Genomic DNA, 12,661 nt, shown 5'->3' on the forward strand with positions numbered 1-12,661 from the left:
TTCAAAATCCTTTGCAACTGAAAAACAAGCCCATTATAACATCCAAACATTTGAATCGTATAAATTCATTGCTGCAGTGAAATGTTCACATGGAGTACAGGGTAATAATAATTTATAATGCAGGGGAAATATTTACATGGACCTCTTTAATGGTTCAAAACTTATGGAAAGTTGTCAAACTTAGCAGATTTCAAAATTAGACTTTGTAGACCCTTTTTCTCTCTAAAATATTTCAGAACAAAAGTACTTTCGATGATGATGGTGCATTAAAAAAAATTATGATCATGCTGTGTATTGTTGAGGACAATTTACTTTTTTTGGGAAAATGTGCTGCACAACTTGCGAATGTGCAGGAAATGTGGTGTACTGCAGGATCTGGTCTCGGGAACGGCCAGTGGCATACTGTTGAGGTTCTCTTGCGTCGAAATTTTGCCTCTCTGATGGTGGATGGTGATGAACCATCATCTGTACGCTCGATGAGTTCACTCGAGATCACGACCGGGGATGTTGTTTATCTTGGTGGTGAGCCCAATACCATACCATTTCACCTCTCATTATCTTGGCATGTGATAAGCTTGATCAAACTTTTATCATGTCCTTGAGACGATACTTTGCTCATTTATACTACTCCCCAAGGATGTCCTCCTGCTGTTGGTAGCTGTTGGGCACTCGGCCCGACCTTTCTGGGCTGCCTGCGCTCAGTGCAGCTGAACCACCAGTTTGCAGGCCTTGACCTGCTTGGAAATGGCTCAGGGGTGCAGCGTGATATGTGCAGCATTGTGGACAGGTAGGGGAGCTGGGAACTGCTGTGAGTGGGATAATTGGATGTTCCATGCATGCATTTGAAGAGGGAAGGCACAGGAGGATGCGTACTCATATCTAGCTACCTGTTTGTTTTTGCTCGAGCATCATACTTTCCTTGCTGAGACATTATTGCCATGTTTATTTCATACTTCTCGTATAAACATTTCACGTTGAGTTTTTTTTTCGACATTTACCAGGTGAAGATTTTCGGTTGGGTGTAAAATCAAATGAATCAATGCTGAGTTCTCCAATATTTATGATAATTGAAACAAATAAATGACAACATTTCAGTTACCAACATGCAACAAGACGTGCCTCCACCAACCTTTCACTCTTGAGATACGTTAGTTGAGGTACGATACATTAAATCATTTATTTGTTTCAATTGAAGGTTGGAGAACACAGCATGAATTATTTTGAGATTATATGCTGTATGTATATATATATATATATATGTATATATATATTGTTACGGACGCGGCTAGGATGTTGATTGGCCGACCGGATGGCCGCTGCGCCCGAACAGGGACCCCGACTAACCCGATTCCTGAACGTTGGCCAAAATCGCGCCACAGATATTCAATGGGGAAAAGACTAAAGCGAAGGATGTGAAGAAGAAGAACACCAAAGCAAAAGGGTGGAAATACGAATATAATTTATTACTATTTACACAATCAAAGAAACCAAGGAGGAGGAAAGATAAGAAAATAAAATAGAAAGAGGGACGGACCAGAAGGACACAGTGCAAATTCCTAGCTTACCTATAGCAGTCTTAATTAACCCAGGGACAGAACAAACAAAACAAACTCACGTACACAAGAAGGATAGAATGGCAGGAATGAATGCTGGAAGGAGGAATGGGAAGGTTCAGCTGGGGCAGATGGTTTGGGCTTGATTCCGCACGGGACGTCGGGCTGGACCTCGACAGCCACCGATGCCACCGCAATCTGGTTCCCGCGGGGTAACGGGTCGAAGCGGCCTGGTGGAGTCAACTGCTGGTGGAGCCAAAACTACTGGTGGGGTGCAACTCTTTCGTTGCACTTCTTACTTCGCACTTCTGTCAAGGCTTCCCCGTGCTTCTCTCGCACTTCTCCGAACTCATCTGCTGCCTCAATCGTCTGCTCGTGCCGCTGTGTGGACGTCGCGTGCTTTTTTCAGGACTTGTCTGAGGTGGGGGCGTCTTCTGCGGGTTATATATGCCACGCCCCTGAACCTTCGCGAACCTCCTTGATGTTTCTCTCCACACCCTCTCCAAGTCCAACCCCTTGTTCTTGGTTGGTTGAGTGGGGCTGACTCACTCCTCCCCTTTATGACGAGGTGGGCACACGCCTTTCTTCCCCGACCCAAGCACATGTTCAATGGCGGCAATTGCAGCAAACCACCCAATTCAGTCGGCAAAGGAATGCAAAAAGGGGAATGCAGTTGGTAATGGAGGCTTTGAGGGAATTGAAAGGGGATCTATTTTATGTAATTCAGTGCAATGGAGTATTAAGTTAATGGAAGACAAGGCCTTACCCTAATACACATAATAAGGAAATAACTGTCAACAAAGATATATGGTGTCCTTCGTGTATGCTTTATGGAATTAACTACGGGAACGCCCTTTGATCTTTATACAACAACAAATGCAGGAAGGAGGGTGACATTTTACCACAATTCATTACACAACAATAAAAAAAACAACATTCTCATATCCACAACACTGCACCCTCCTCCCCTTAGGCACGGCCCGGGCCTATAACTTTTACCTTAGTGTGGCACATAGGTGTAGTTCCCTCTACTTTTAACCTGACCCTGAGTGTGACAGTTTTAAAACACCAATAAATATGTCCCGCTGCTCCATTGCACCCTACCTAACAGACTCACGCCCACAGCTAACCGAATTGCGGAATTGTCTTCAAACTACACATTTACGGTGGGGAGCATTATTTACAATGACGTTACTTTATTTACAAAACCCAACCCAGGACCTGTGATTGTTCTTTCTGGGGGGGGGGGGGGGGGGGGGAGACAGTCTGCCCTGCATCGACGCACCAGAAAGCACCAAAGCACCCTCAAGCACCAATCGGTGCACAGTCACCACAGTTCAATAATAAAAATAACTAAACAACCCCTAACCCTGCTGGTGGTCTCTTGCTCTTCGGCGTCCTCTGCTGGCTTTTTGGTTTCTTCCAGTTGTTGTCAACTTGTGTTTTGCTGCCTATTTGGTGGAAATAAAAGTGCACAAAATGTGTCCATTTTTATTTGTGGCCCACAGGGGCCGACTATGAGTGGTTCACCTGTGGGCTTGGTGCCACCTCACCGGGTCCGCAAGCAAGATCTTGGGCCATCGTGGCCGGTTCCAGCAGAGGGGCCTTGCCCCAACCCATGGGGTCCATAAGTGGTGCTCGGCCACAGACATGTGGTCCATAAGGTGGTGCATCGATGCAGACAGCTGGTTCTGGGAGTTCCGGGCGCACAATGGCGGACTCATGCACGCTCCCCTCGGCGCCCAGTGGCGCACAGGTCCTCATGTGGGAGACAAAGGGGGGAAAAGACAGATGAGCGAGGGGTAAGGTCACAAGGGTACACATCAATACAGGCAATGCAAGGCGAAGTGCGTACGGAGAGCGAAGTGAGAAAGCTCGTCCCTACCGTACGTCACCCCCCCTGTCACCTACTCTACCCTTGCCCTTACCCCATATTTACAAAATCTACACCTTTACAAATTCGTCGCCAATGTCACATCTTCCCCATATTTCCCCTATACCAAATTCGTCTCCACAATCCCTCTAACCAAAATTTGCCATCACCCAATTCATCATCAATCCTCATAAGGAGGGAGAGATGGAACAACAAAGCACAATGTCACACCCACGTCATGATGCGTCTCAATCCAAAACATTTGCATCATAAAAATAATAAAAACAACCTGGCATGGTGTGGAGGTACGTCATCCCAGGTGAGTGGATGCAGATGGTGCGAGGAGATTCTTAATCCTAACTATCCTCTAAATGACATTAACACACTTTACACTACCCGGGGTCTTTCCCTGCCAATCCATTGGCCAACTTACACTATGGGTTCTAAAAACCAATTCCCATTGGCCAAACTGTGGTGCTTCTCAATTTGGGGTCTCACTCCCCCGATTCATCTCCCTGTGCCCTTGCACAATTTCAGGACTGGGGCGTGTAGCTCTCCCAGCAGGTCTACCCACCTGCACACCTCCACCACTGCAGTTGCCACCCGAGCTTACCTAGCTCCTCACCCTAACCTAACTAACTGGGGAAGGCCCCTCCTGGCTCTGTCACCCCTTGGTGCCCTCTGGCACTGGGCTACCCGGGTCCATCCTCCGGATCCTCGGGCCCCATCCACAACAACTACCGGCTCCCAGAGCCCACCTGCGGCCTCACCTGGCCGACACCCTCACAGTGGTGGAGTGCCCAAACCAACTACACACACTAACAGGCTACATGCCCAGCCATTTCCACGTCACTAATGCACCCATCCAAATACCATTCTTCCACCATGCACCACAGATGCCAATATCCAACCACAATTTACCTGTACCCTCTACCTAACACTTACACTAACCTCCCCGGGTATTCGTGATGGGGTCCATCCTTCCCCCATTCACACCTTCGCACCATCCACTCCACTCCACAGTTTCCACCATACTCACCCCACGACCATCCATTCCAATACTCCATATATTCCACACACCGGTTCTCCATTCACCTGTTGTTGCACACCTTTGCAATCACACCTGGTGCTACCTGCACCCTCCTTCCTTCCTGGACCATTTGGTCAGCACAACTCACATCACTATCACTCACTCATAAACTGCTCCATCCACCTGTTCAGTTGCAGACCTGTGCAATCACACTACAACTCACAATCATTTACTCATACCCTGCTCAATACACTTCTGATCCTCAAACACACGGCATCATCTGAACTACCTGTTGCCCTGCTAACTTAGTGCTCCCCATCTTCCCTTTAAACTAAGCACATACCACGTCATTATCATCCACTCTAATCTACCTGCGTCCCCACTACAGGTATCATTGTCACTACCTAAACCTTACCGTTACCTAAGGTCAATCTTTTCTAGATCCCTACACACTATATCCTAACCCTCCCGGGCTAGTTTTCACTGCCAACCCCATAAATCTATTGCTCCTTTGCCCCCGCTGTGAGAGATGGCAGAGTTGCCATCCCACCACATCGGGTATCTTCCACTACCAATTTTGCACACCAAATTCCAGCGAATTAAAATGTTGCCAATCACTACCAATCACTCTACCATTACCAATTATCACTCTGCCAATCCTTTGCCAATCATCAAATTTTGTTTTTCTAATTTCGGGTCCAAAACACTATCACTATCATCATCCTCACAGTCCGCTTTATCTGAGCCTCGGTGCGTCGTCACATCATTAAAACTCGGCTTCGCAAAGCCGAACAATGAACGCGGGTGGTTTGGTCGCCTGCAGGTTGAATCCGTCCGGCTTTCGGTTCAAGGGAGGTGGTTTGGTCGGGCCGAGATTCCACGCACCATCTCGGCGCGGTACCTTGCGGTCCCGGGCCCGATGACCAAGGCTCGCCCGGTCGGAACCCCGCCCCCGCCAGGGGGCACTGTTCCGCTTCCTCCCACTCACCCTTAAACCGGACCGGTCGCCTCGCCCGACAAGGCCCGGACTCGACCGTGCAGGGCGGGGCCAAGCCCGAATCGGCAACGACGCTTCGAAGAGAAGCAACGCAGCATCGATCCGCGCCGGGCCTGGCATCCAACAAAGCGCACAGCGCCCCGAGTGCTCGCATCGGCTATCCGTCGCCCTAAACGCTGCCCCGTTCAACGTCGATGCTTTACTCGCATGCCCACACGCACACGCGACCCTTTTGACACTCACAAAACCCGGCGTTCCAACGCCATCCGTACATTCCACCAACGCACTCCCTGTTACACACCACACCTCTCGCGCACACTCGCCGTTCGCACACTCCCTTAACACACCTCGCGCACCGTCTTGCGCACTCTCCCTCGGTACGTACTCCGTACCACTCACCATGGGCGTGCACTCTTGCATCCACCCACTAACGTGCTCAGATTGGCTCTCCCACACCTGCGCCACGACCAACTCAGGTGTGCTTCCTCGCACACGTTCCACCACCACCTTACTCTCCGTGTCACACTCACCCTCACACGTACACTCCGTATCGCTCTCTCTCCCTGTGTCACACTCCGTACACCCCGACGTGCATTCTCGCTCGCACTCGGTATCACACTCGCGCTTCGTAACACGCTCACCCCTTGACGCACACTTTTTTTCCACACGCGACCCTTCACCAACGCCCGGGTGCTTCCTCAATTCCAATCGCGCGACAATTCTCTTGTCGTCAAACATCCTCCTGCAAAATCTCCCCGCACAATACACAGCACGACTCACCTGGGGGATTCCCTTCTCCACGCGCACCTGCAAATCTTTATAAGGATTAGCAAGTACGGCATCAGGATGTGCATTCAGACTTTGAGCAATTTCCATTCCTTCCCTCCGACTGTTGCTCTTCTACGTCTGTCGTTTCTACAATTTCAATTATACTCATTACTGTTTTTTCCTTATTCGCCTCGACGACCGCTGGCTTTAATAAAATTTTCTCTCCTACCTCAGCAGTCGCCGGCTGTCCCATACCCCGGGTCGCGATCTCTATACCCGTCATTGTACCCACGCTTTCCTCCGCCTCGCTCAACCAGCGCTTCTCGACCCACGTTACCTCCTCGTGCACCCTTGGGACCCTCTCGCCCACCATGCGATCCATGGTCTCCCCACATTTTTGCATGCGGTCACCCATTCTGTCCCCAATTTTGCCGATTCGCTCCATTTTGCTTCCTAGCCTCTCAAATTTGCTGTCTATCTTCTCAAATTTATTGTCTAACCGTTCACTGGTACCCCTTGCTTCGTCCCTCATTTGACTCCTCAATTGCTGACCCTGAGCATCCATCTGGTTCCCCAATTGCTGACTATTAGCCCTCATCTTGTCCCTCTGCAGGTTGAGGGACGCCTGCATTTGCGTCATAAATTGCTCCATGAGGGCCTGCATTTGGACCACCCCCATTGGTGCAGCGGGCGCGGCTACCGCGCGCTCTTGCGAGGCGCCTTTTTGCGCGCCTGAAACCTCGTGCGCGAGGGCGCCATTTTGCGCGCCTGAAACCTTGTGCGCGAGGGCGCCATTTTGCGTGCCTGAAACCCCCTCAACCACATTGCCATTGTTCTCCTCCTCCCTTTCCTCCACATACATTTCCCCGAGGTCCTGGGTCGATTCTACCCCGTCTATCTCTCCCACCGGCATCCCGTCGCCTTGACCAGCCATGGCGCGACTTTCAAATTTAGGATTTTATAAAATACAATTTTTGGGCCACTCGTAATTTGAGCGCGCTAAGCGCTTCAGGTCCGAATCCGACACTCCTGACACCACTTGTTACGGACGCGGCCTAGGATGTTGATTGGCCAAGCGGATGGCCGCTGCGCCCGAACAGGGACCCCGACTAACCCGATTCCTGAACGTTGGCCAAAATCGCGCCACAGATATTCAATGGGGAAAAGACTAAAGCGAAGGATGTGAAGAAGAAGAACACCAAAGCAAAAGGGTGGACATACGAATATAATTTATTACTATTTACACAATCAAACAAAACCAAGGAGGAGGAAAGATAAGAAAATAAAACAGAAAGAGGGGTGGACCAGAAGGACACAGTGCAAATTCCTAGCTTACCTATAGCAGTCTTAATTAACCCAGGGACAGAACAAACAAAACAAACTCACGTACACAAGAAGGATAGAATGGCAGGAATGAATGCTGGAAGGAGGAATGGGAAGGTTCAGCTGGGGCAGATGGTTCAGGCTTGATTCCGCATGGGACGTCGGGCTGGACCTCGACGGCCACCGATGCCACCGCAATCTGGTTCCCGCGGGGTAACGGGTCGAAGCGGCCTGGTGGAGTCAACTGCTGGTGGAGCCAAAACTACTGGTGGGGCGCAACTCTTTCGTTGCACTTCTTACTTCGCACTTCTGTCAAAGGCTTCCCCGCGCTTCTTGTTTCGCACTTCTGTCAAGGCTTCCCCGCACTTCTCTCGCACTTCTCCGAACTCATCTGCTGCCTCAATCGTCTGCTCGTGCCGCTGTGTGGACGTCGCGTGCTTTTTTCAGGACTCGTCTGAGGTGGGGGCGTCTTCTGCGGGTTATATATGCCACGCCCCTGAACCTTCGCGAACCTCCTTGATGTTTCTCTCCACACCCTCTCCAAGTCCAACCCCTTGTTCTTGGTTGGTTGAGTGGGGCTGACTCACTCCTCCCCTTTATGACGAGGTGGGGACACGCCTTTCTTCCCCGACCCGAGCACATGTTCAATGGTGGCAATTGCAGCAAACCGCCCAATTCAGTCGGAAAGGATGCAAAAAGGGGAATGCAGTTGGTAATGGAGGCTTTGAGGGAATTGAAAGGGGATCTATTTTATGTAATTCAGTGCAATGGAGTATTAAGTTAATGGAAGACAAGGCCTTACCCTAATACACATAATAAGGAAATAACTGTCAACAAATATATATGGTGTCCTTCGTGTATAACCACCTTTAGAGGCCATTTTTCCCCGCAAGCGGGGGTTGGCCTTTTTCGGGAACTGTGGTTGTTGTTGTTTTTCGGTCCCCTTTTTGAAGCAATGTTTTACGGCCGGATGCCCTTCCTGACGCCAACCCTTTTTGCCGCCTTTTTTTAACGACAAGCAGGGAATTACCAGTGAACTGGTACTCAAACTGGTGTCCTTCGTGTATGCTTTATGGAATTAACTACGGGAACGCCCTTTGATCTTTATACAACAACAAATGCAGGAAGGAAGGTGACATTTTACCACAATTCATTACACAACAATAAAATAAATAAACATTCTCATATCCACAACAATATATATATATATATATATATATATATATATATATATATATATATATATATATATATATATATATGTCGGAATTGAGACTTAGGACTTGGGACTCAGAAGAAAGGAGCAACGGATATATTTATTGGAACTCGAGTACTCAAGCTTGAGGACAGCAAAGTTGCATTGAAACTCACAAGGAATGACCAACAGTACAACAAGATGCTCTGAATTAAATCAATTAAACCTTGCTTTATATAAGGAATATCAGGGGTGGGGTTAGCTCACAAGATACAGAGATAGAATGGGCTCATTGGTCCCAGAATGGGCTCATCGGTCCCCCCACCATAGTCCCATCCTGTTGTTCAGTTAGTTAGAGGAAGCTCATCAAGGCCACTCATAGGTTAACTCAGATAAGGAGATGGTCAGCCATCTGTGGCAACCTGTTTACAACTTTCTGTATAGAACTTTGGTTGAGAAAGAACAAAGGGAGGGTGAATACTCATGAATACTCATAAAAGTGTCAACATTCAGGATATTGGAAAAGTCATGAAGAGATAAGAACTGTAGCCAAGGCCAGCTGAGGAGAACTGAAAGATTGTGCCCACACAGGCTAAGAGCACACAGGAAAGAACTCCTTATTAGGATATTACACATCCTCAAAGCACAAGAAAGAACTTAAGTATTATAAAGAGTTCAGTAATAAGGAAAACAGAACATATAATTGGTTATACTTGGTAATTGGTAAAGCAGCATAATAACAAAGGGGGAGGGGCATAATAGCTCCCTACATACCGCCCTTTTGGATCTAAGATACAAAGTTATCTATGAGCCAATCAAAGGCCTTTATTTCAAAACAAAGCAGAAATGAATCAAATCAGAAAAGCCATTCAACATATCACGCGAAGGCAGCCGGTGAGCATGTCCCGCACGCAAAGCACCACACAGTACCCAGTAGGATGATTCGCGTCTGTATGTGAGTATGCACTGTAAGGCCGTAGAAGCAGGGTGAACAAATGGCATAAAGGAAAAACCTCCAAGTGAGGCAAAACAGACAGTGTAAAAGATTCACTAAACATACCACACGGATGCCTCCCAGTGAGCATGTCTCGTACCCCGTACCGCACAGCGCACTCAGCAGGAAGATCCGTGGGCGTCTGGGTGCAAGTGGGTGTTAGTGGATGTATGATGTAAGTCGGGTGTAGATGGGTGTATGAGGTGAGACCGTAGAGACATGAAGATCGAATAGCGTGTCAGATCCCCAACGAAGACCTCTGGTTCCACCGGGGTCCACACCCAGGAAGATCTCCTGACCCACCCTTGGTCCACAGAGGTGCGGCCGGACTCCTCCCCGACTGGAGCTCGCCCAGGCTTCCCCAGGAGAAATCCTTGGAAATCGTCAGCGCTCAATCGATATTCATGTTCATGAGGTCCCTTACATGCTGGTGATCTGGGGAAGACACAACATCGTCAGTATCAGGTGGCTCAAACCTATGGCCATAAAACAATGCAAAACGGTCCAAAGGAGGGAGAGCAACTTCCTTTGGGTCAAAGTCGAGATCGTCCGAGGCGATGCTGCTTTCAGCGCTGTTATTCACGGGCGTATCTCCAAAACAATCAGATTCGGAACTCGGAGTATCTTCATGATCGAGTTCCTCTCCATCCGGGCTTGGGATAGCAGCAGGGTCCAAATCCCGGACTGGGTCAGTGGCGTTTGACTCACTGTGGGCTTGTGAGACATGAAGATGAGCTCGTGATACATAAAGAGGCAAAGCCTGCATTGAGACATAAACATCAGCCGGGGGCCCTTGCATGTGGCCCCCATCATCACCGGTAACATCATCAGTAACATTATTCTCAGGTGGCGTAGGCTTGCGGCGTCGGCGGTCAGCAACAGTCATAGCCGTACACATCGAGAAGAAATGAGAGGAGTCCTTTAGGAACTCGTTGACGTCTGCATGCGACGCGTTGGGGCCCAGAGGAATCGGCCTTCTGGCAGCCTGAAATGCTTCAAGGTCTGCAAATGTGTAATCGACATTATTATCAGTAATATCAACAATGGAAGAACAATCTTCGGAAGCGGAGATCTCATTGTCGCAGCCCAGTGACTCGTTCGGGTCGTCGTTCCAGGATCCGCGATCTGCAGTTGCGTCGACGGCTGGTGTGTCATCTGGACCCACGGTCAGCTTGTCGGTCATCACCATGGCCTTTTCTGGTGTCGTCTTCAGTGTCCATCCTGTGGTAAACTTTCTCACACACGCAAGGACTAAAGCCTCGATTAGTACACAACAAACCACGATTCCAAGGACTATTGCCAAGGCGGTCAATATCTACTTTACTATCGTACCTGTCCATCCTTTGGTTGGCGGCTTTTCCTGCCGTCTCGTCCGCCCTTGCATTGCCCCGAACAACGTCAGTGTCCGCCCTTTGATGGCCGCGACATTTATCACCGCAATAGCGCGGGGAAGCAAAATGCTTTGGAGTAGCCCTTCCAATTCTACCACGCGCACCACAGCCCATATCCACCACAATTTACCTGTACCCTCTACCTATTTTAAACTACTATCCACGGGTATTCGTGAAGGGGGTCCATCTTTCCCAACCACTCCCTTCGCACCAGCCACTCCCCGTTGTCCATAAACCTCTGAGACACACACACAACCTGTCCATTTCACAGTGAGGTGGGGTGCAGATCAATTCTGAAATAACAAAGAGGGTTTTGTCTGAAATTCGTCTCATGAAAACCCATCCAAGAGTCCAGTGTGACAGACAGACAGACACAGACACTGTGACACACAGAAAACCCCAGGTACACATTCAAACCAGCTTGTCCTCAGATCCACAAATGTTCACTTTCTCCCATTATAATCCCCTTATTTCATTTCCTGTGCAAATTAAACCGACAGTTCAACCAAGGTCGCAGCACGAGTCGGGCCTGGTGTGGGAGTGAACCAGATAAGACTTTGGCTGAAATGTACGCTGGCCCGACCAAGCCCGTTTAAAGGAAACGCATGTTAAATGCAGTGAATTTTCTTCTACAAATGGCAAAATGAAATTGGACGTAGCTTTTTAAAGCACTTTTGACAATTTCCACTTTGGACTTTTGGTCCAACCACCACTTTTGGTTTTGGTCAAACTTTTGACTTTGTCCAATTTCCAGCTAACGTTAACCTTTAATTTAAACCAAATTGCAACTGAAGTTATTTTCCTGAACCCAGGCAGTTACATACAGTTACATACATCCCTGCTCATGCCACACAAGACAACAGGTGATCCACTTTCAACAGATACCACATCACACAGAAACCTTTGGCAATGCAACAACCGAACTTCCAAAAACAACAACAAAACATCCAATCCACCTCAATGGCTCACCTAGCAGCTCATTGTGTCCCTGTCTATCTCTTCTTGCATCTACACTGTTCACAGCAAGTCCAATTCGTCCTTTAAGTCACATGTACCCAGAGTATATGAAACAACCACTCAAACTTAATCCAGCTACACATACCGTTTTCCCAAAAACTCACAGAGCAGTCCAAATCCAGACCAGTCATGCATTTACATGTAAATATTAGGTATAGTATCTAAAATTAAACAAATGGTCGACTTCCGGCTCACAGATGAAAAGCTTGTATCTTTAAGATTGATCTAAGCTTCCAACATTTCAAATCGTCACTTGAAACATCAGCTTATATCAAAAATACTTGCTCATTCCTGGAATCGCACGTTCAACCTTTTGTGTCATGACACAATATCTATTTAAATAACTATTTTCCATTTATACATTCATAGAAATGTTAGCGTCGGTCACAATCCACATGGATTGTAGCTGTCAGCGAGCGAGCCATCCATTCCATACAAGTTATTTCACACAACCATTCTCCATACACCTGGGTTTGCACACCTGTGCCCACACACTGACTCCAGGCTTCTTCATTCAATA

The 12,661-nt window shown here is 48.3% G+C and overlaps 1 protein-coding gene across 1 annotated transcript in view; it reads left to right on the top strand.

Annotated features, from left to right (window-relative positions):
- The first annotated feature begins 356 nt into the window (after positions 1 to 356).
- Positions 357 to 12,661, top strand: part of LOC137435261 (contactin-associated protein-like 2) — a 175,787-nt gene continuing 163,482 nt past the window's right edge. Inside the window, exons 1-2 of the mRNA XM_078773729.1 lie at positions 357 to 522; positions 637 to 787. Coding sequence (XP_078629855.1) covers positions 357 to 522; positions 637 to 787 — 317 coding nt within the window. The remainder of the gene's footprint in view (positions 523 to 636; positions 788 to 12,661) is intronic.

The sequence above is a fragment of the Myxine glutinosa genome, chromosome 1, assembly GCF_964187855.1.
Source record: "Myxine glutinosa chromosome 1, kmMyxGlut1.1, whole genome shotgun sequence".
Taxonomy (NCBI): Eukaryota; Metazoa; Chordata; class Myxini; order Myxiniformes; family Myxinidae; genus Myxine; species Myxine glutinosa.